At 36.2% G+C, this 25604-nt stretch overlaps 1 protein-coding gene across 6 annotated transcripts in view; it reads left to right on the plus strand.

Annotated features, from left to right (window-relative positions):
• Nucleotides 1-25604, plus strand: part of LOC126754034 (protein cappuccino) — a 122498-nt gene that overhangs the window by 92516 nt on the left and 4378 nt on the right. For all 6 annotated transcript variants that reach the window (XM_050465884.1, XM_050465887.1, XM_050465886.1 and 3 more), the window contains one exon: nucleotides 14469-14629. In XM_050465884.1, the coding sequence (XP_050321841.1) occupies nucleotides 14469-14629 (161 nt within the window). The remainder of the gene's footprint in view (nucleotides 1-14468; nucleotides 14630-25604) is intronic.

Genomic DNA, 25604 nt, shown 5'->3' on the forward strand with positions numbered 1-25604 from the left:
TTTATAGTGTCCGTAGTTTTCTTCTAGGCCTTACCAACTTCGTGGCAAACTTAAAAACCCCTGTTCTGGGTATAAAAAGCTCCTTATTGTCCAAATACATAATTTATTCTTTTATTCCAGTTTTAGATCAAATGTAATCCTTACAAGTATTAAATATAAGCGATCCTGAACTCATATAGCCAGGCAATAATAATCACAGGCCGCCGAAACTACTTAGAAAGATCAAAAGGAACTTGAGTAAATATACATTTATCAGAGAGTTGTCGAGCAGACGATGAGTAAAAAGATCCACATATTCCCAATTCAAGTTTTAAAAATAATACTTTGTTAAAGCATGGAACATTCTTCAAACCATGAGATTAAAGAGTTTTTTTTTTAAATACAAAGATTGATAACCATTACAGAACCCTATATAAAATAGGATCTGTAATAGTTATCTATCTTTGTATAAGTTGTATAAGTTTTAGAAAAAACTCCAATGAATGTTACATACAGCAAAGAATATTAAGGTCATAGTAAACTTAACCTCAATATAAGGCATCTACAGGAATGGTAACCAAACGGCATAGGTACATAATGACATGCGATAACTGAAACTATCGAGATTACTGACAAATATAAAGTGAAGAGCATCGTAATAACACTCGGCTTACAATACAACGGATACGCCTGTGAGACTGTAAAAGTCCGAAGAAGTAATAAGTGAGATATTTTCATATTTTGACCGTTCTTTTTCGCTGAAAATTATGACCGGAATTCAACAACACAACTCCAGTCGAATAAACAATCGTAAGCAGAGAACAATCTGCTTTGTTAAGCTTGTTCCTAAAAGCAGCTCGAAGATGAAAATTTGTTATGATGTTATATATGTATACATACTAGCTGACACTCGAAACCTTGCACTGCCTCAATCGATAAATAAAAGACCTAAACTTTTGTATAAAATATTAAAACAGACAAAAGGATTCCGAATTAATTAAAAAAAGGCTCAATATGAATGAAGGAAAAACAAAGGCATCTTAGAATGTTCATATTTATTCACCTTTTAAACTAAACTTAAACCAATGAAATTTGTGAAGTTTACGGAGACGTTGCTGTATCAGACGCATCTTGCTCTGGTCGACCTATCGTTGAAAAAGTCGATGAAATTATGGAAAGGATTGACCAGGACCATCTCATAAGCAGCCATCACATTGCTAAGGAACTTAACATTCATCAACGAACGGTTTTGAATCATTTAAAAAAGGCTGGCTACAAAAAGAAGCTCGATGTTTGGATACCACATGAATTGTCTGTGAAAAATTTAGGGGACGGAATTAACATTTGCGATTTTTTGCTGAAACAAAATGAATTCGAACCATTTCTGAAGCGATTGGTAATGGGAAACGAAAAATGGATCAAATACGAAAATAATGTGCGAAAAAGATCATGGTCCAAGCTTGGTGAAGCTCAACAAATGGTCGCAAAGCCAGGATTGACGCCTCGAAAGATTTTGCTCAGTGTTTGGTGGGAGTGGAAAGGAACACACTGATAGAATAATATCTCTAGCAGAAAAATGGCAAAAAGTGGTCGACCAAAATGGTACATCTTTGGTTCATAAAATATTTATTATAAATGTAGTATAAACAATACGTCGACCAATATACTATATTGATATCATTTAGAAATATTAATTTCTGTTGTCGATAGGGGCGAATATTTTTCTCGAGCAATATGTTACAAGATGATGGAGGTCTAACTTTTAACAACAATTGTGACCATTAAAACGAAATGGGTTAATAATCGACCAAGCACTGCCTCTTCCAAAAAACCATTTGAGATATGTTCGATGTCTATGCAAGAAGAAGAGAGCATCATTTTATATCAGATCACATGATCATGTCTTCGCACCTATCAAAATTTGGCCTTTGAAAAATTTGGATTTAGTTAGCAGCACAGCACTCAAGGTTTGAAAACCTAAGTTGCGTTCGAACAGATAGACGAGGTGTGCAAATAATGATTACATAAAATGGTATGAAGAACATGATCTTTGTCCATAAGTAAAATTGAGCGGTACTAGAATCTAATATCGTCACTACAATCTTAGAAAAATTGAAGTCGTTGATCGATCAGTTTGTATGGCAGCTATAGACTATAGTGGTCCGATTTGAACAGTTTTTTCGAAGACTGTACCGCTGCTTAGGACAATAAATCATGACAAATTCCTTGAAGATATCAAATAAAGGAACTTTCAATAGAAGCGATCGTTCAGTTTATATGGCAGCTATATGCCATGGTAATCCGATATCGGCGGTTCCGACAAATAAGTAGCTTCTTGTAGAGAGAAGGATGTGTGCAAAATTTCAGTTCGATACCCGAAAGTGTGATAGATTATTCTGGATAAAAATATATTCGACCATTCAGTGTTCTTCATCGATAAAAAAAAATATTTTAACACATTTTTCAACCCAACAACACCACTGTGCGACTTTTGAGCTTAGCAAAACTTCTGTGCGCCATCATTCCGCAACAGTCAACCTACAATGAATATTACAACAACCACATAACCAAGCCAGCCAGCCAGCAACCGACACTGTTGCATATTACCAAACAATGCAAACAACAAAATTAAAGGCAACAACAAAACAGATGCCATAAAATCGCTGAACGGCATAGAGCATAGCAGTGCAAAGAGTGATCGTAGTGCAAATATTGTTGCAAAATTATGTGCATGCAACATTTTACATTGCAAACAGATGCAGATGCGGCAACGCATTTCATTATTGCAATACACGGAGCGACCATCTGTGCAGCGACACTCCCTCCTCCCTTACCCTGCCGCTTTCAGCACCAGAGATAACAAAAACAGCAACATTCAGAGAACCGCCCACCAGCCGCCACCTTTGGCATTTTAGCAGTTTTATCACGACGTGAAACGAAAGCTCACACGCCAACCATCTGCGATGACTTGTATTGTGGCGCACAGGATACTTACAGCGACAAGTGTTGTTATTGCAAGGAACCTTGCAACACTCGAGCTGCCTTCCTGCCTGCCTGTCTTCCTGCCGCTGTTACTGTTGTCAGTTTTATTGCTGTCGCGTATAAATCAGATTTTCGTTGTTTACCGAAAATCCATACCGTCAAAGCACACAACAAACGGTCGAGAGGAGCGCGGCGCTTCGGGTTTAGCGTGGACTAGGCAGGGAGTGAGGGTGTGTGCAGTGAAGACTGCCAACTTGAATGCGTTTATTTTGCAAACACCGCTGATGGTGGCAATAATCATCTAAACTTTGTTGGTGCAACCGTATAAGCGCGCTGCTGGCAAGCTGAAGGACACTGACAATGTGCGGCTGCAGCCGGGAAGATGGCTTTGCATTGCAACACCGTTAACCGGTAACGCATTAAAAATTTTATCTCATTAGGTAAGGTGCGCGCGATCTCAAATGCGCTATTGGCTTATCGTTTTCATCAGTTCGGTGCTCGGGGAATGTGCTGGAGGCTTGAAAGGGAGGAATTTGGGATATTTTGTGAGACGTTGGTGGCACGAAGAACGCGCTATAAATTATCATTATGGCGCAAATGAAGTTTGTTTAATTAGTAGCGTTGAGAAATAGGCACTTGAAGGCGTAATGAGGTCGCGGTGAGGCGCTGAAAATGACATATAAAACGAATTGGTTGCAAGTCGTAAATCCTACTTTAACAAGTGACATACAGGGCATACGTGGGTGATAAAATAAAGTGTGTTTTGTTAGGTTTGAGAATTGAAAATTTTATAGATGGATTTAGCGGTGTTACGATACGAAGGTAGTGAAGATTGCTTGTGCTCGCTTAGTTATTGAATTATTACAAGTACTTAAGGACCAATATTCAAATTAAAATATTACGAAAGTGTTAAGGGTGTATTCATAGCTTAATATATGTATACTGAAAATATTTTAGTGGAATTTCTGGGAAATCTCAAGAATTCGAAGATTTGAAGAGCTTAGAGTTTAAATCGAACAAAACCAACAAATTCTACTGAGGTTTTCGTTATGTTTAGACCAATAATTGTATCTATCTATCTACAAATTTGGCTTTTCCGTACGGAAGATGCGGCCGTGTGTAAAAGTTCACGCCAGTGAGGAAAGTTCTCAGAGCGCCGTTCACTTAGGAGTGGCTAGAAACGATTATTTTACAGATAGCTCAAGCAGCTCACGGCAGAGAGCAAGGCATACTGAAATTATGGAGAGAACACTTCTCCATCCTGCTGAATGGCAGTGAAAGCATAAAACCAGGAGATGATGAAACCGATTCCCCATTCAATGACGATGGAGCGGACGTTCCATTGCCCGACCATGAAGAAGTTTGAATAGCAATTACTCGTCTGAATTGCCGTCCGAGCTATTCAAATACGACGAAATGCCTCAGTTTCTTTGTAGAATGTGGTCGGACAATAAAGTGCCCGACGATTGGAATTTTAGTGTGCTCTGTCCAATCCACAAAAAGAGAGACCACAAACTGCGCCAACTACCATGGAATAAGCCTCCTTAAGGGCGCCTATAAACTTCTATCGAGAGTTTTGTGTTAAAAATTACGGCCCACAGTCAACAAGCTGATTGGACCTTACCAGTGTGACTTCAGGCCTGGCGAATCTATGACTGACCAGATTTGCCACCAAGCGCCAAATCTTAGAAATCCCTCAAAACTAATACGGGTGTGTGAACAGACGTTAAGCAATACGAAAAGCTCCGTAAGGATCGCGAAGGACCTCTCTAAACCATTCGATGCGATGCGTCAGCCTCGAAATTCAATGCAGAATAACTCTTGTCAACAGATGCTACTTCGGACTGAGTAGGCCATTGAGAAGTAAAGTTCTCTCTCGACGAATAAAAACCAAACTCTTATAAGTCACTCATTATTACCGTCTAGCTACTAATATGGACGATGACAACAGCTGTTGAGTCAGCGTTATGAGTTTTCGAGAGAAAGGTTCCACGAACGATTTATGATCCTTTGCGCACTGGCAACGGCAAATACCGCAGTCGACGGATCTATGAGCTGTACGAGATATACGACGCCATTGACATAGCTTAGCGACTTAAGAGACAGCGGCCACGCTAGCTAAGTCATGTCGTCCGAATGGATGAATACACTCAAGCTCTGAGAGTATTCGACACAGTACGCGCCCGGGGAAGCAAAGTAAGAGGAAGGACCAAATGGAGAAGGTCCTGACCACAGTTGGAATCTCCAATTAGTGCAAAACAGCGAAAAGGAAAAACGACTGGCGCGCTGTTGCAAGCTCCCATAACCGCGTAAGCGGTCTGTTAGCATATTTTTCTTCGTATTTCCTCATTTCGTATGTCGACACCATATTAAAAGCACAAAATGAGAACCATTTTTTACATTTATTCCTTTTATAGAAACGTTTCCCTCTGTTATGCCTAGCTTGTTCCACAGGAAATACTTTCGGAGATAGAGAGTTTGTATCAGTTTCGATAAGCTATTGTGACTTCTGGTGAAAGATCGTAAAAATCAAGATAGGAACCTCCTCAATGCATGTTTCCTTTTCTCATCCATCGACCATAACAAATATTTGGACTAGAGAGAGATAAGAGACTTAAATTGATCAGTTTTCATTCGCAACGCAAAGCTATAATATCCAAAAAATCCAACCACAAGTAGATAAGGAAATTTAATAAAAGCAGTTAATATCCCAAACGGCTTTTCGGATACCAAAAATTCGTTCGGCTCACTCGGTGAACAACAACGACAAATTTATTTTTATACATGATTTTGACGATATGGAATTATCTATTATGGATATATTAATTAATATAATTATAATATATAAATACTAAATTTCAGAGTTCATATGACAGAGATAAAACTGAAATTTAATAAAATGTTTAGAATTTCCCAACTTGAAACTTGAAAAGCAAATATTTTAGGATGAAAGCTTAAATTACCTTAAAAGATTCATGAGTTTACTATATAAACAATGGATTTTATATAATTTATAATAATTACACCGAAAATACTAATTTTATTATCGAGGATCTAGCGCCACCTAGCGGAAAAACTTTTTTCATACCTTGTATCAATACCGGTGTCAGTAAATATTTCTGATATAAACCAAAACCGATAGCAAATCGATTTTTGGTAATAATTCTGCTGTTGCGCCATCTAGCGAGAGCTTTTTTTTTTTGTAAAAGGAGAACTAGCCTGGTGAATATATAATTAGAGAATTAGCTAAATCAGAGCATAAGTATACGGAAAAGAACTTAATTTTAGCGCCGTCTGAACACACAAAATCAGCAAACTCAGTATACAGTGTATACTAACGGGTTTAAAAAGAGATTAGTTATTGAAAAAAACTTCAATATATTTGAAAAATACTAAAAATTAAAATGTGTAAAGAAAGTTTTCAAACTTGTAGTAAAAGTTGGAAAAATTCTAACTTTGAAAAGCTCAAGGTCAAAATACATTGTATAACGGTTGTTACAAAACAGAAACTTCATAAAAGAAAGCTCTTTGTTAATGTGTAGAAATAAAAACAACTCAATAATTTTCACAACTCAATTTTTCCCACGCCCACGCTAAACATTTATTTTCAAAACAATAAATTTATATATTTCTAATAACTGTAAATTATTTCACACAGCAGTGTCATCGAGCTAATGCACACACGTTAAATTTTGCGCTCAGTGCAAACAAATGATCGAAGAGTGTTTAGAAATTATCAGTGCGATAAAGCAAATGCTAAACACTCGCTTAGTATGCCTCACAAGACTCTGTTTAGTATAGTCATATTTAGAAATACCCTGTAGGAAAGGCAATTGTAACGAATCGATAGGACGTCAGTAAGTTAAGAGGAGACCTACGTGAAGACGAATTCAAGCTGATTTCCATACAAGTGTTAGGGAGATTTAATAATGTGATGACTCAGGAAGTAATAAGTGGTTCCTTACAAGAATCGAACTGACGCAAAAGAAAAGGGAAATTTTTGAGATTAGAAGTTAGGTAGGGGATTCTAAAGACTGGAATCTACCAATTTGAATCATAATGTAATAGAACAAGATTTTATATACTCAAATTCATGTTTAATAAAGCTTAGAAGATAGAATTCGATTGCATTTGTTCACTCCCAGAATAAATTGTCCCAGTTAGGCCATTTTGAGGGCTCTAATCTAGTCTCCAATCTATCAATTCCATTAAATTTTGTATGCGGAATCAAATTTCCAGTGACGAAACATTCAGAATTATGGAAAAGACCTTCGGTGATAATTATTTGTCGCGGGCAAAGGGTTTCTGATTGGTACAAATTATTCAAAGAGGCTCAAGAACGCGTTGGCGATAAACCACGTCCAGAACGGCCATCAACCTCAATTGATAATCAGCACGTCAAGAAAGTAAAAGAGCTGGTGCTTGAGAATGGACAATCAACCGTCAGAGATCTTACTGGCATCGTTGAAATATCGGAGGGATCAATGAAAACCATTTGAACCTATGAAAAGTGAAAGCACGATTAGTTACTAAATCAGAATTTTTTTTAAGTAGCGTTTCGCGCCTTTGAAACAATGCGTTCTGACTACCAGGATGTCATAAAATGTATTATTATGGGCGATGAGTCTTGGATCTATGCTTAAGACCGAGAAACAGACGAGCAATTGCACGAATATCGTGGCTAAGATGAGCCGAAGACCAAAAAAACTCTTCAAAGTGTATCAAAAATCAAAGTTATGTTGACAGTTTTTTTCGATTATCGAGGTGTCAGATTAGTTATCGCTTTCCAACTGGGTAGCCACACAAAAGTACTTAATGCTCTATCTCTCTAATGACATCAACTCTTGTGAAAACAAATATTAGTTACCAAAATAAATCAGTTGCTCGCAGACTGACTGGCAGTGTTACGCTCAGCGCAGCAGTCAACGGTTATCAGCTACAAGCCGGTGATTTGATAAGCGTTCGACGCATTTTCAAGTGTTTGCCAGCTAGAAAACACCTTGACTTGACTTGCACAATTGTTGAGTGTGTCAACAAAATTGTTAGTTTTTCGCGAGTGTTTGACGCATGCAAATGTTAAAAGTAAGCGCGAACGGAAACAATTTCATAAAAAATAAATTGCTGGAAATGTGAAAAGAATTGAAATTAAATAAAAAAATTTAAACAAAAAATAGAATAAAAATTGCATTAAAGGAAAACAGGTGTTTAAAAATAAAACAATGTCTCTGACAAATGGCGAAAAGTATCACAAAAGTGATGAGATCGTGCAGAAAATATTCAAAACACCGAATTTACAAGGTTTCTACGATGAGCTGGAAAGCGCGGATATGTTCGCTTACGATGACATAGACTATGCCGAGAGCTTGGAACTCCAGCCAGCGAACGCCTTAACTGTGATGCAACTAAAAAACTGTGATTGGGAGCAGGAGCTGCGCATAGCGCCACTGAGCCCACCCATACAAGCGAGAAATCGTGGCAAAATGCAGTTGTCGGCCGGTTGGTGTCCTTTACTCGCCAAATTGGTCAGCATTGATGCGCAAGATTACAAAATCGATGTGCCGACGCAGCAAAGCCTAGTACTACACGGCGGCGAAGCGACGACAGGGAACCAGACACTAAAGCAGTTAGCGGAAAGTGTCGTTTCAGCAAGTAAAGCACTTGTAGTGTCAGCTGGTGATTTCGGCAGTACTATAAAGTTGACACACACACAAAATTTTGACAAATTAAACTTCAAGGTCATACGAAGTACGCATGAGGAATATAATTTTTCGATCTCCGCACACAAATTACAAAATTTTCTCACTCTTTACTATTGTGATATTTACTTGGCGGCGCATATTGAACGCCCATTGCGTTCTTTAACCGTATTAGCACCTAAGTTATCAGCCCACGTCCAACCTTGCATCGCAAACAATGGCAACGTGGGCGCGTCTGATAAATTGGCGTTGCCACAATTGCACCCAGTGGCTTATTCATCCACCGAATTCGCAGCAAAATGTAAGTTTACAACAAATAAAAATTAAATTAATGATTCAATAAAATTTATGGTGTAGCTTTGACAACTCACTGTGCAGCGCCAGATTAGAAGTTATATAAAAGACAACAATAACAAATTATATCAACAATAATAATCAATCGATAAATGGAGTGTTATTGACTCATACTGCGGTATACTTATGAACTTACACGCACAAAGATTCTTAAATAAATAAAAAAGTAAATATAAACAATGATTTTCAAGTGTTATATATCCGATTGTCCTACGTCATCGGAGCTCAGCCGTTCATTCTTATTTACTAGTTCATTAGGTTTTCTCACAAGTGTTGAACGATTAAATACAAACACATTTCCTAGTTACTCAGCAGAGTTTTAAATTTATTTCTGAAATCGAAGCACCGATAATTACGAATAATTATACCGTGTTCAAACAACTCAGTTAAAGCTGAGGCAATTAATGTTTAACTTGAGTAAATTTAGCTGAAACATTGTAAAGAGTATTTGACGGCGATTTTCGAAACTCGATATGTATGTGATGTGATGGCAACTCTACTTTCCAAAATTTATTTAATTTTAAAGCGATTTTCGAAACGAATTAGAAATTTTCGAAAATTATTATATTTTTGACAGGTGGCAACACTGTTTTGTAAAATTTTTAAAAACATAGCTACCGTTTTTGGGGAACGCTTTCTAAAACGCGTTACACTTTCTAATAATCACAGGCTTAAATTTATAAAATGTGGCAACTCTATTAAAGCAAAATTGCTCAAAGCAAAATCTTACAAAAGTTCTCTGTTTAAAGACGAACAGATTTAATGGAACGCTTTCTAAGATACCTAAATTAATTTTTAAATAACTTCAATTTTTTTAAAGCTGGCAACTCCATTAGAAAAAAATTTTAAAACAAATTCTTACAAATTTTCTCTACATCTACGAGAAAAAGATTTTGGGGAACTCTTGCTAAGATACCTTACATTTTCTTATAACTGCAGGTTTACATTTTTTGAAAGCTGGCAACTCCATTACAAAAAAATTTAATCAAAAAAATGTCTTACATATTTTCTCTTCATTAAAAAGAAAACGATTTTGGGGAACGCTTGCTAAGATGTCTGAGATCTTCTAATAACTACAGATTTACTTTTTTGAAGGTGGCAACTCTATTAGAAAAGCGTTATACTCATAACAAAGCTTTCCAAAACTTCTGTATTTTAAAAAAGATCCAATTTTGGGGAATACCTTACATCTTCTATTAAAGGAACTGATGGCAACTCTATTAGAAAAAAATTTGCGCTCATAGCAAATATGTATTTCCAAAATTTCTCCACCTTAAATTTTAGTTTCTAATACTTCCGGATATAAATTTGTTAAAGGTGGCAACTCTACTAGAAAAAATTTTACTCAAAGCAAATCCTTACAAAATTTCTCTGTTTAAAAGAGGATCATATTTTGTGGAACGCTTTCCAAGATACCTTACATTTGCCAATAAATCCACTTTTATAAATTCTGTGAAAGGTAGCAACTCTATTATAAAGAAATGTTACTACTAGCAAATATTTCCAACATTTCTCCACTTGAAATAGATAGAAGTACTTGCAGGTTTACATTTTTTGAAATGTGGCAACCCTATTGGAAAAAAATTTTACTCGAAGCATATCAGACTTTTGTAAATGCTTACTGTATACGACATTTTTTATTTTCTAAAACTCTCAGTTTTATATTTTGTGAAATGTGGCAACTCTATTAAATAGAACTTTTAATCGCATCAAATCTTTCTAAAATTTATCCACTTTAAAGAGCTACAAATTCTAGCAAACGCTTTCTATGGTAACTAACATTTTCCAATACTTCCGGTTCTAGATTTTTAAAGGTGGCAACTCTATTATAAAAAAATTTACTCAAAGCAAATGTTTCCGAAATTTCTCTACTTTAAAGATGTAAAATTTTTGGGAAGACTTCCTAAAACATTTTACCCTTCGAAATTCCGGTTTTAGAATTATTGATAGGTGGCAGCACTCTACTAAAATAAGTCTCTTTCTCCGAAAGCTTTTACAGTAGAGGCCCGCTAATCCGGACATGGCCTAATCCGGATTCCACTGTAATCCGGACAGGGTTAAAAACCTCAAAATTTCTATTATGTCCCTTGTAATCCGGACCGACATTCTCTAATCCGGATCACATGTTTATTATTCACTACATTCGCTTTTATGCTTTTATGCTTTATTGGTTTAAGTTTTTTTGTTTTTTTTTGGAACATGTGTATTATTTGTTATATACGTAATAAAATTTATAAATATTTTTTCATAATACATGTCTTTGGTAATCCGGATTTCCTTATATTCCGGATAGGGGCCGGTTTTAATTGATCCGGATTAGCGGGCCTCTACTGTATTGCTTTATGTATTTGTCTTTCTACGTAATTTTATTTACCTTCAAGCACATTCTTCTTTCTTTGTATGGTATATAGTATGGAGCTAAATGCTGTCGTTATCAACACTAAGGTTCTATCATCAGAAATCAATAGAGACAGATTGTAGTCCCTTGTTTTAAGTTAATAAATTTAAAAAAAAATGCGAAACTGAAATAAAAAGCTGTCTTTATCATAGAACCCTGAGTTAACCTCTTAATTGAAAATATGGAAATTTTTGATTAATTTTCTTAAACGGTGTATTTTCTCACCTTTGTTTCACTACGATTTTAGCCTTAGATTCTCTAAGACAAAATTTCAATAATATGTAGTTATTAATTCAGAATTTTCAAATTATTCACATTTGAGAAAACTTATTGAAAATATCGAAATGTACTTGATTTGAAGATTTGTCAGCCAAATGATGATAAATCAAAGTGGTTAACATTTGTGTGGCCTTGTGAAGGCCAGGGTCTTAGATTATAGGCGTTATCTCTACTAAAAATATCAACCTTGATTTATTTTTCTTGTAAACCTCTTATCTGACGATTGAGTACTAAAACCAAATGCACTTCTAATACAATATGTACGTGTTATTGCCAGACAAGCCAATTTTCATAATTACCCATACCCAATCATACACAAGCAAAATATAACTTTTAGTCCTCTGATAAGATTGCCTAAAGGAAGTTATAAAGAACGACTTCTTTTTTTAAACTATTAGTTGAACACAACCATTACTTTATTGTTTAGCGCCATTTTATTACTTTCAATTACCGGACTACCTTTGACTTTTCATCAACTGTAAACTAATTTTACTTTTTTTTTTTAATTTTTAATATTATCCGTCTTGTGTATGGCAGAATGAGATTTTAACTCAATAAAATCTGAACGATTTTCCAACAAAAGATGTTCCGGGAAAGTATTTTCAGTCTTCCTCGAACTTGATTTTCCAACTTCATTTTTTATCGAAAGAGGTTTGTTTGGCTCTTCTACCAACTTTCGTTCCTTTGTTTTAAATAAGAGGGTAAATCAAAATTATCTTCTTCTTCTACTTTGGCACTACAACCTTGGGTTTGTCTGTGGCTGAGGAAACGAAACTTCTCCAGTTGCCTCTATCCTTTGCGAGTTCACTCCAGTTGTACATCCCAAGTGCAGACATGTCGCTATGCACTTTGTCCTTTCATTGGATGCGTGGGCGCCTTGCTTCTGTCATCCACCCATAGGTCTCGAGTCGAAGGAGCTTTTCGCTGGAGCATCGGAGCACGTTGAGTTTCATGAGCTTAACTATAACCATCTCACCGTAGAGCTCATACAATTCGTCGTTCCATTTTCTTCGATACCCATTGCTCACGCGGACTATTCCAAAGATCTTCGCTAATATTATTCAAAACTACTTCGGAATTTTACGACATTTTCACCTTATTATATCTACAGCTTATCACCCTTCAGAGCATAAAATAGCTGTCTGACGACGTACCTTTAGTTGATCCATTGTGATGCCACCTGGACTGAAATTCCTTCAATCTATTGTCATCACCTTATGCTTCTGATGAAGTACATCAGCACAAAAGGTTTTATCTGTGCAACTTCCGAAACTTCGTCAAGAAACCCTCGACCGATAGTTGCCATTATTTTCTTATACAAAGCTTTGCTTTCGTATAAAAGATGTTTTCATTCATAACACGTTTGTCAGCTTGTTGAAATATTGACTTCACCGAGACTCAGTTATATACTAACATATTTTTCCAATAAATATCTAAAAGTAGTCAAAGGCAAATAGTAGGGTGGTATTCTGTCTAGCTTCATTTGGTATAACACTATGTCCTGGAACCCATTGCAGATTTATCTTGCAATTGGATGATAGATCCACCAAAAAGTCATGGCAGTCTTTCTGTGATGAAACCTTAAGAGACTTTAGTGATCTTAAACACTCAGTGCATAAAAATTGGTTCTTTGTGGTGAGCATACTCCTTGTAAAACAAAAAGGCTTTGATTAATTCCTTTGATCTCCGCTTGGAGTGTCTGGTAGACGAAATGTGATTCTGGTATATAATTTTGCTGAGAAGACACCACCTTCAACTCATTTATCTAGTTTGGACCAATACGTACAGAAGCCTATCCCTGCGTCTCTGTTCACCTCACCTCATTTTCAATCTTCTCTGGATGGAAAGGCAATATTGGGGACCGAATTTAAGTTAAATTTTGTAGGATTTCGAAAACCCGTGGTATTGGGTAGAAACATCAAAGCACTATTCATTGAATGCCTCTTATTACAGGTAACTAATAGGAAAGAATGCCTAAGTCTAAGAGTTGATTTCGCTGTTAGTTGCTTACAGAACAAGTCTTTGGCAGTAAATGTGAAATGACTTAGTACCTGATTTAGCGTCATTCTGGGAGCTCCACTGATGCATATAATAGCTTATCTATGAAAGTTTTCCTTATTTCTACCGCGTATTTCCTTTTCGATGTATTCGGCCTTACAACTGCTGTATAGAGCCAATGAGCTAGCCAAGGACCCCATCATTCTTTTATAAGTGCAAAGTGTTGTAGCTGCTTTCTTCACCTTAGCATCTAACTTTGGTTTCCATGAAAGCTTCCTGTCTAAAATTATTCCCAAGTAGCTTGCCTTATTCATTGTTATCCTAAAACCTTAACTTAAAAATTTATTTTTTTTTTATTTGTTGTGTATTTCTGTATTCAAAAACTTTTTCATAAATATACTTAAATATTGTTTCTAAGGTAAAGAAATTCCACTATATTTCGTTCTTTGATTCTTTTTTTGTCACAATTTGAAAATATTTTTTTCCTGTTTTATTTTAAAAGCTTTACAAAAATAACTAAAAAAAGCTCTATTTAAACAATTTTGTAACAGTTCAATGTGTGAGAGCGTCTATTTTGAGCTAATATATATACCGTTACACAGTATGGTGGCGTTCTTACAAATGTTACACATGATCTATAGTTCCTACAAGATAAGTGAGTGAAAGCGGACAGAAAGCAGAGCAGAGAGACAAAACTTATTTTGCTTTAAAAGAAAATGAAATTTTTATTGAATAACTTGAATTTTTATAAAGCAGAATTTCAACTTCCTTTTGCTCCACAGGTCAAATGCTAATGAAATGGCTGATTTCATCGCTGCAACAATCGGGCAGTAATCTCAATGAACAAGACTTGAATAATCTAACAATACAGTATTGTAACAATCTAATCAATGTGGGTGTGTTAAAGCAGATCTCCGAGGAAACGGATATTAAAAACTTCAGTGTAAGTATATAAATGACATAACTCAAAAATTGAATTTGTAAAATGCAAGCGCGCTATAGACACCATTTAAAGTCGAACTGTAGTAAAGTTTAATGCATATTAATTACCGTCGAAGCTAACGAAAACTAAGTTGTGGAAAGGAGTAATGGCAAAAAGTGAACGAAAATAAACTAAAAACTAGAAAAAAAACCAAAGCGCAACCAACACTTCCTGCCACAAATTAAAAATTGATATTCCAACGTTCAGTGACTTTTGCCACTGCACTTAGAAAACTTAAGAAATAGCAAAAAATACAAAAAACGGTACTTTTAAGAATTAAAAAACTTATCAACTCCTTCAGCGTGAGTGAGCCATTGCTACAAAAATGCAAAAAACTCAAAACAGAAAACGGAAAAAAAAAATAAAGAAAAATACAAATCCTTTGCTCAAGCAAGAATGCAACCAAACTTTTCAGAGTACTTTGAAGTTGTCAAGGCGGGCGCACCACCACCGACCGGCCAGCCAACCGACGACTTAGTTACTTGCCTTCGAGTGTTTTGCACTTCCTACAGCTTCGATTCATACTAAACTATTCACACAACAGCAACAAGGTGCGCTCCATATTGTGTGGACATAATTTGCTGAGGATTAAGGGGTCTTCAAATTATGCTTAGAGTTTGAAAAGATATTAGAGAAAAAGCAATCCTTTGCTCCAAAAAAAAATTTTTCCAACGAAAATTCAATCGAAATTATACGGATCAGTTACTAATTTAAAGATGTTCGGAATTCGGAACCTTATATAGAAATTGTTCCTACTACAGTTTGGAAAAAATACCCTTCAAAAATAATTATTTACTGTCGACGATTAGATCGAGATCTTTGGAACTCGTAACCTGATATAGAGACCTTGCAACCAACAAACTGTTTAAATCTTGAAAAAATATATCACTTCAAAAACAATTTCTTCCTATCGAAAATCGGATCGGATTTAAACAGATGAGTATCTAATTGAAAGATCTTTGGAACTCGGAACCCGATACAGAAATTTTTCAACTGCCGAACTCCATCCTAATAAGATTGGAAAAAATATTTTCTATTGCTTCAAAATATTTTTTTCTGTCTAAAATTCAATCGGATTCAAACAGATCAGTTACTAATTGAAAGATTTTTGGAACTCGTAACTTTATATAGAAAAATTTCAACTGACAAACCACATCCTCTTTAATTTAAAAAAACAAAAATTATTTTCTTCAAAAAAAAATTAATTTTCTTCAAAAACAAATTTTCCATTGAAGATCGGTTGGGATTTAAACAAGAGTTTCTAATTGAAAGATCTTTGGAACTCGAAACCCGATAAAGAAATTTTTCAACTGACAAACTCAATACTGATTAAATTCAAGCCAGCCTTCATTCTCTTCAAGTCAATCTACATTTTCTTCAATATTTGGCTGACTTTATTGTATTGAATGCTAAACTTTTACCGCGATCGTCGTGATCAACAATGTACTTTTTGTAGTCAGAAACCTCATTGGTGTTCTATCTTCGTATACTCAGTTTCTACACAGTTGGTTTCCATTAAAAGCCACATTCCTAAACTCAAGACTGTTCGTTTAGCTTTCAAGTGCTTACCATCAAGGTGACGGCGATCTATACATGAGTATTACGGCTCTGCTTTCGAAGTAATCCGAACTTCTATGCATATACTTAGATTCCAAGGGGAAAACGTGTACCTTTATACCGTTTTAAGATGATTGCATTGGGCGCTTGACCATGGTCACGCCGTCTAAAGTCAAACGCTAGGCAAAGTTGCTACTGGGGTTGTAACCTCATAAGGTTGAAAAGTTCCATTTGAACTCCAGAGACAAATTTCATTTTAATAGCATTTTAAGCTGGCTCGCGCACCTGCTCAACTTGGGTTTAGCCTCTTATGAAAACACCTGATTTGGCGACATGGAGTCGGAAACTTGAGAGCACCTGATTCTAGACTGCACAGCAAACGGTAAACCCAGCTTTAAAGGTCTTAAAGTTTTATAATAATCCCTAATATGGATCATATCTCCTCAATAGCACCCAGCAGTATCTTGGAATTTTTTAGAGCACTGAGCGTTTGTGAGACCGTCTGAAAAGTGTAGAGCGAAATTGAAGTCCTAGTCTAGGGGACTAAAGCCATTTTATAGCCTTTTCGTAAAGTAATTAGTTGGTAAATTAACCAGCCTTCTCTTAATTAAAGCGCAAATTCGGACAGTTTACCATACAAAATAAAAATGTTATTTTACTACATTAATTCTTAATCGAATTCAAATGGATATGAAACTGGACTACAACTCTGCGGGTTGTTGTCCACACTGTAAGTTGAGTTGTGTTTAACTCTGAAGGTTTCTGTCCACACTGTAGGCTGTGTTTAACTCTGAAGGTTTCTGTCTATGCTATAAATTTGGTTGGTGGGTGCATTGCTAAAATAGCAATCAAATGATGAATTTAATCATTAGAAAAAATAAAAAATTAATAACTAAACAAGTATAACAGCTGATCATTTATCGAGTAGTGAATTAATTTGGCTGTGCGAAAAGCTTATTAGATTGTTTTCGCCTGAAACTATTTTCTTTCATCGGGCAGGGCCGAGTATATTGCTGACTTAAAGACGCTTCTCACAACAGCTATCCCCTAATCAGAGGTGGCTGTAAGGAGACATCTATTTTCTATTTGTCCAATATCAGCGTAACGTTGCTCAAAAAAGGAGCAACGCGCTCCAAGCATTTCGACTTTATATTTTTTGGTTAGAGGAGGCATTCTGAAGTTCTTTCCCTACTGCTGAGATCGTGCAGACTTTCTTTTTTATCTGATCAGCGAGCTGAGCGAGCTCACAAAACAATAATTTCCTTTACTTCGCAAAACTCCGTTTACTGTGGAGCGCACCTCGTAGAAGAGTTATGACAGTTAAGCGCGCACAGAAACTTAGATAGCTTTAGCTGCAAAAAAAAATACGAAAACGGTCGCAACGGCTATGAAAGGCTTGACGTGGGCACGGTTGTTGTTGCCAGTGTTGTTGTTATTAAGTGTCATTAACAACTGTGCCCAGTTTCAAGTGTCAATTTTTTCCGAGCTGCTTCTTTGCTCTTTCAAAATTTTTGTTTTTTCCTTTTTACTCCTTTCATTTTGTTCTATTTCATTTTATTTCGCTTGATAACGGTACTTTTAATGCAAATTCATTGAGTGCAACGCTGCATAGCCGCTTTCAATGCTTTAGAGCAGTCGAAAAGCTGAATCTTAAAGAATCCGAGGAATTTTTGTCGCAGATTTCAGAGCCACAAAGTTCAGCAACATTTCGACTCGTCGCTTACAACAAGTCTGTGTTGACTTTCGGCGCAAAAAAATTGCATTTTCCATTTTAGATTCAATCTAAAGAAATGACTTCGGTGCTTTGCTTTTAGCACTTCCTGAAATTCACGCAATTCTTTGAGTGGTTAAGACGAGACAGTGTAAATTTTGAACTGGACAGTAAATAAAGACCGACAGCTTGATGAATGCGCAATTATTAAAATGTCTTCGAGTTTTTCGCTTCACAACTTTGGTTGAGCGAGAGCGAGGGAGAGAAGCAAAAACCAAATATGTGTCCGAGTAATGTAATTAAAAGTTCGAAAAGCGTAGCTGAGTTTTTTATGTGTAAGACTTTAATGCCGAACTTTATTCAATTACATGCATTTTTATGCGATAAGATTGGGAGGACAAGCTTCGATGGCCATCGAAAATGATTATCACACAAATTATATATGTTTAGCACGATTACAACTTTCTTAAACTCCCTTGATCCGCCACAAAGTCCCACACAAACTGGCGTCCACTTCGGTGTGGTGGCCACGGTGTACAGGTGGCTAGAACTTTGCTTTCGTTTGCTCGTGTCCGCTTAGTGCATTCTTCGCTAACTCAATCGATTACATAGTCAAGCAACAAAGTTAATAAATCAAATGACAGGTGACTTCACGCCAATTTAGTCTGTTGGTCGGTTGAAATAATTAGGAATACGTGTTCTAAGTTTTTCATTGGCCCTTTTGGCTTTTATCACCGTTAAGCGTCACGTAGACACAATAAAAGAATAGCGAAACTTATTTACAGCTGTTAACACACTAACTACAGAAGGGATAATGAAAGCCGTTAAGGTTGAAGTAAAACGTGGAATATGCGGCAGGGATTTGTAAATGAAGTAGGTAAAAGTTAAATTAATAATTAAGCAACTTGGCTCGGTTATAACAAAAATTCCTCTTAAATAACTGCAAAATGTGAGAGCCAATATGTCATTGTTGCTGTTTCACTGAACTTTGTCTTTGAAGGTGCCGAAGTTTTGCTGCTAGACGGAAGATAGTAAGCTTAACAAACAAAATATGTTGTTTTAGCATATCCTTTAAACTCTTTACTGCAATCAAGAGCTAAGCTTAGACAAAATTTGTTGAATTAGCGTGCTAGTTAGTTGACAGGCTTTGCCAGGATTTTTATCCGCATCTGATCCTGGTGCATTAAACCAACCAAAGTGTTATTGGTTTCAACTGTCTGTTGTATTGATGTTCTCATTTTTTGGTTGTACAAGGGCACGAAGCTCAAATACAGCATGCACAAAACTGGCGAATCGAAGAGGGTTTAGGCAAGCATAAAAAACTGTTTCTTAACTTATAAGAAGAGAGCACAAGTTGAGAGCGTAAAAAGCTGAAGAGTGAAATTGCTACCAGCAGAAAATAGCTACTATCCCACGCCAGTCGGCTCTAAGGAAGCGGAACTGACCTGGATTTTTATACAGCCAAAGACTGTCAACGCGGCACCATTCCTCGAAATTACTTCAAGAATATTTTTTGCCACTACGCTTAACTATTTGCATATCGCCGAAGAACTCATAAAGTTCGTGGTTCCATCTTCTTCGATATTCATCGGCCACGCGAACGGATGCGGTATTGTGACCGAGATTCTCTCGAATGCTCCAAGTACTTTCTCACTAATATAAATTCGTCGAGAGAGATCTTCTTTCCAATTGCCTATCGATGCCGAAGTAGCCCCTGTTTGCAAGAGTTATTCTGCGTTTAATGTTCAGGCTTAGTTTATTGGTGGAATTCATTCTGGGTCCGAAGATATGAAGAATCTTTGTATTTGGACTCCAGGTGCTTTGTCTTACCCTCTTTCATCACAAGATGGACGTTTTCACTTCTTAAAATCGTACATAGACTTTGTCTGACATCCAATTATGGTGCTGTTTACAATCCGATCAAGCGATCGCGTTCGTCCAACTTAATCCGCTCTCACTTGATTCAATAAAAATTTTAACTTTAATTGTTTAACAACAAAATATTGCTATTTCAATTATATTTTTAAGTGGTTTTCACTAAAACTTTTCGAAGACTTATGAAAAAGGTATTAAATCTGAAAAGATTATTTCAACGACAACTGGGTCAATCTTCGATGTTATCTTTTCCTAGAGGGTCTCTACGAGCAACGGTGGTTCTAGGAAATCGAAACTATCTGAAATAATATTAACAAATAAGGAAGGGTAAAGTCCTCTCTCGACGAACAAAAACCAAACTCTATATGACGACATTGACATAGTTCAGCGAATTAAAAGACAGCGGCTACGGTCATGTTGTCCGAATGGACGAAAACACTCCAGCTCAGTCTACGCCAGTAAAGAAGAAAAAGAAGTTCGGGTATTACCGAATATTTTATAATCTTGCAACTTACAAGGATTAAAACCGGGGTAATACTTTCAGGTACATAAGGCTTGTTAATTATATGGGGTCTAGGGCAGGTCTTCATACGATTTTATTCATTCTAAGTACAAAAATGAACCGTTATCAGAAAATCTCTCTCAATTTTATTAAGATGACCGATATATGCGGTATAAAATCACCTAGAAGTTCGAAAATCTTTAGATTATTAATATGGTGGGTAAGGGAAATATTAACCCATTTCAACCCATTTCTAACACACAAATATAGTACTATCAAGAAGCGAGTCTCTCTGAATTTCTATTATAATGGTTTGTCAAAAAAGTCTTGCGGTATTTTTATTGAATTTTTTTTTTTTTTTTTGAAATTGAAATGAATTTTTGATGACTCATGCCCAGCTCTTGACCGATGCTACGGCTGCTACTATGCCGGTCTCTTTCGACCAATTCAGCGATTTTATCGCAATTTTCGACGACAGGCCTTCCGGAGCGTGGCGCATCTTCGACCACCTCCACACCAGAACGAAAACGTTGAAACCATCGTTGTGCGGTGGAAATAGAAACTGTATCGGGTCCATAAACTGCACAAATTTTATTGGCGGCTTGAGATGCATTTTTGCCTTTATCGTAGTAGTACTGTAAAATATGCCGTATTTTCTCTTTATTTTGCTCCATGTTTGCGACACTATAACTCACGAACGACTTAAGAGAAACGACAATCAATCAAACACGTGTTAGCGCGTGAAATGAGCTTTCCAAAAGGTATAGCATGACCCGATGCGACGAATAAAACTAGAACTACGCGCTTTCAGCGCCAACTAGCGAAAATACCGCAAGACTTTTTTGACAACCTATTATATCACACATTGACCGATATTATCGGTCAAAAGTCAGCCATAGATACTGGGGTCCACATATTCGGTACCCAGGAGATCGAACTGTTTTGGTTCCATTTATACAATTTTTGGTCATAAAGTGGCACACTTTAAAGGCAATGTTCGTGCAAAGTTTTATACCGTTATATTAATTTCGTCTTGATTTGTACACAGGAAAGTGAAAGAATCAAGTGTAACTTAAAATTTACTATAGTACGAGTATGCAAAGCAGGCGTGGTTGTTGTTCAATTTCACTCATATTCGCATTCATACATACATAGACATGTCAGTAGGATGTCATACACCGACTTTGGTCGAGCGGGTCTCGAGATATGTGTTCTCCCCTAAAAGTGGACGAAGCCACGCATATCGTACAATTTTTACACTTTATGTAGTATTTAATAGTACCGTTATATGGGGAGTGAGTTTTCACATTTTCGTTAGGAGTTCTTATAATATTTGCGTTCAGCAAATTCGGTTGTAGCAACGCTAGTAGTTTAGGAGATGTGTGCATTAAACTTATTAGAGGGCGGGGCCATCCACACTTCAAAATTTTGTACCCAATTTTTTTTTCATTATCTACTGCAATCCTCTATGCCAAATCACAGTTTTATAGCTTAATTTAGGGCTTAGATATGGCACTTTAGACGTTTTCGGTTATTGGCGTTTTATGGGTGTGGCAGTAGTCCGATTACGCCCATCTACGAACTAAAGAACGCGCATACCAAGTTTCATCAAGATATCCAAATTTTTACTCAAGTTACAGCTTGCAAGGACGGACAGACAGACAGTCATCCGGATTTCAACTCGTCTCGTCATCCTGATTATTTATAACTATATATAAATAACCCATCAAGTCTATCTATATCGATTAGTTTTAGGTTAGACGTACAACCGTTAGGTGAACAAAACTATTATACTCTGTGGCAACATGTTGCAAGAGTATAAAGTATAGTATTAGACTTTTTAGTAATGTACATATATGTATATATTTGTAACTTTAAATAATTTTTTTTTCCAAAATTTCAGTCTTTAAAGAAAACGTCAAACTTTGGAGTGATAAATATCTAGAAAATCATACTGTGAAGTTACAGTTAAATTTTTTGGCGTAGTCTTGATTTGAAAAATCCGATTTCGAGAAAAACACGAAGTTCACTGGCTCAACACTTCGACACGACAGTTGATAGGACAGATAAACGATTTTTTTTTTTTAATTTTTGCTAATTGAATAAAATTTTTAGAATCCAAAAGTGCACTTTAAGCTAAAAAATTAAGTTTGTTTGATAAGCTTAAGCCTCTAATTTCATCCCAGTTTGCAGAAAACATTAAATTGTAAACTAAGTAAATTCCACAACAGCAACAAAACTGTGATTAACATCATTCCTCTTTCTCTGAACTTATTAAAGATTTTCTTCGAACACTATCAATATACAATGTTTGTATATATAATTTTTTTTTTTTTTGTTTCAATATCTTTTTTATTTATTGAATCTGCTTTTTGTTTTATATATAAATGAATATGTGTGTATTATGCACTTATGGAAACATAGTCATAAGCATGTACTATGTATGTACATAGTAAGTATATGAATGTACCATATATGTTCATAAGTCAGCCACCATCAATAAACACAGTAAATACTCTCTTTCAGCCGCTCAAAGGCACTAAACACTTTTGAAAAATTTTAAAGCGCTCTCCCCGCCCAACCTCTAGCATATGCACCACACACGTTCGCGCATAAAAATGCAAATCAAGTTTAAAGGGCAAGTTGCAAGCAAAAAAAAATAAAAATAAAAAAATGAATGAAAAAAAAATCACACACGAACCTTTAATCGCATTTCACACCATTTGTGAAGAGTGTTTACACACTGTTGATAATTTGCACTCTGCAAACAAGTGCACAAACGAACACAACCACATGCATTTGTGGCATGAATGTGTGTATGTGCATATGCAACGGTAAATACAAACATTTGTATGTGTGAGTGTGTGTTCAATGCGAAGTGTTGGAGTATGTAGCGGCTGTTAAACCTAAAATGCGCCACAAAAAGCGGTAAACAAACACAGATGTGGACGGTATATATGTGTGTGTGTGTGTGACGGGGCATATCCAACATAGAATATGGACACATACATACATATGTATTTAGTGATTCGGTATTAGCAATTTTGTAATTGGGAGGTGAACGGCAGGACATCTACACACACGCTCACATGCACATAAACATAAAAATGTATATGTGTGGGTACAGATTTGCACCTCAGCAGCTATTAGCCTTTTAATACCAAGCGTTTTTCCCCTCGCCCCCTCACACCCACACATTTTGTTATGCCAATCAACGTTTGGTGACGTTTAACTTTGAAAAAGATTGCATGACTTCAAGCAGCTACACAAATATACACCTGCATTTACGTTTATACCAACACATACACAAGCATTTATGTTGGAAGGAAGAACAAAACAAACAAAACCGTTAACTACGATTGCACCGAAGCTGCAATACCCTTCGTAGGCGCTTTGTTATGGCATAAAAAGGGTATACCAATATTTTTTTTATGATTTTGAGGATACAGTTTGTATGACAGCTATATGCTATAGTGGTCCGATCAGTTTAATTTCTTCGGAGATAACACCATTGCCATAAGCAATAACCCATGTCGAATTTCATGAAGATATCTTAACAAATAAAAAAGATTTACATACTAGCACTTGTTTCCGATCTTTCAGTTTGTATGACAGCTATATACTATAGTAATCCGATCCGATCCATTCGTTCATAGATTACACCATTGCCTTTGATAATAACCTGTGTCGAGTTTCGTAAAGATATTCTGACAAATAAAAGTGTACTCCATACAAAGACTTAAGTTTGATCGCTCAGTTTGTATGACAGCTATATGCTATAGTGGTCCGATCAGATCAATTTCTTCAGAGATTACACCATTGTCCTAAGTAATAATTCATGTCGAGTTTCATGAATATATCTCGACAAATAAAAGAGTTCTCCATAGAAAGACTTGTTTCCGATCGCTCAGTTTGTATGACAGCTATATGCTATAGTGGTTCGATATCGGCAGTTCCGACAAATGAGGAGCGTCTTGGGGAAAAAAGAACGTATGCAAATTTTCAGACCAAAATCTTAAAAATAAGAGAGTACTTTGCATCTATACTGACGAGCAGACAGACGAGCATGGCTAAATCGGCTCAGCTCGTCACGGTGATAATTTATATATATAGGATCTCCAACGCTTCCTTTTAGATATTACAAACATTGTGGCAAACTTAATATACCCCGTGCAGGGTATAAACAATGTTTGTAGACACATATATTCGCCACCACACACACCTACACATTTCCCGCTTCATATTCGTTAGCGCGCAATATCCTTTGCCTTGTACCGTTGCATATTCAATCCCCTCGGCATTAACAATTTGGCTTGGCAAATTGCTATGCGCTTCTCCGATACTCGAAGCCCTTCCTAGCTTCTCTCTTGCAGCAGCTTTCATTTGCGCGACGGCTGTTGCTGCGCTCTTTGTGCAATTGTAAGTATGATGTTGCTAATTTTTTCGATTTTTCTTCTTTTTCTTCCTCTATTTTTGTTGTTTGCTCCTACCCTTTTGCTTATTTCGCGCGACACTTCTGAATTGCAGATTCTTACACTGTCCCCTGTTGGCTTATCCTGGTTGTGATTTTCGAATTTTTTTGTCACAAGCGCTGTACATTGCATAACTCCAGGTAATGTGAGGCAATACTGTTGGAAATGAAATTTTTAAATTTTTTGCTTTTACACAGTTCAGTTATGTTTTTAGGAATTTAATTTTCCACAGGAAGATTTGAGGCCAATGATACATTGTGAGTGTCGCTCAAAGCCTTAAATGATTTTAAGTCTTTCTTAAGTAGAAGATCTTACAAAAATAGATGAAAATATCATTCCTTCACTTCATCTACCAAAACGCCACGTGTTTCAAGGGATCTTCTAAAAACTATATAGAAGAATTATGGATCGTAATATTAGAAATTTTTACATATACTCGTATAGACCTAGGTCTCTACTACATGCTTAACCGAGCTTCTTCTTAAAATTCGACAAATGAATGGACCTACATACTTCTGAGATCTCTTTTAAGGGTTTCGTGGCGTAGTGGGCCGATTACGTTTGGAGGGTTTGCCGTTCATGACTCAATTTTTACTCAAGTTCGCTTTTTCCCGGATCGGAATATTGACATTTTATATATAACCCTATATCTGGTTTTTGTTTTAGGCTTACCGTTATGTGAACAAATGAAACATTGGATATAAATATATGTTTCTTCATACCAAAACGTTAAATTGAAAACTATGAGTTGACTTATTTTTTTTAAATATACTCGTATAGACTTTCTTGAAATTATTTACAAGTACGACAAATGAATGG

Source organism: Bactrocera neohumeralis, chromosome 3, assembly GCF_024586455.1.
Source record: "Bactrocera neohumeralis isolate Rockhampton chromosome 3, APGP_CSIRO_Bneo_wtdbg2-racon-allhic-juicebox.fasta_v2, whole genome shotgun sequence".
Classification (NCBI taxonomy): domain Eukaryota; kingdom Metazoa; phylum Arthropoda; class Insecta; order Diptera; family Tephritidae; genus Bactrocera; species Bactrocera neohumeralis.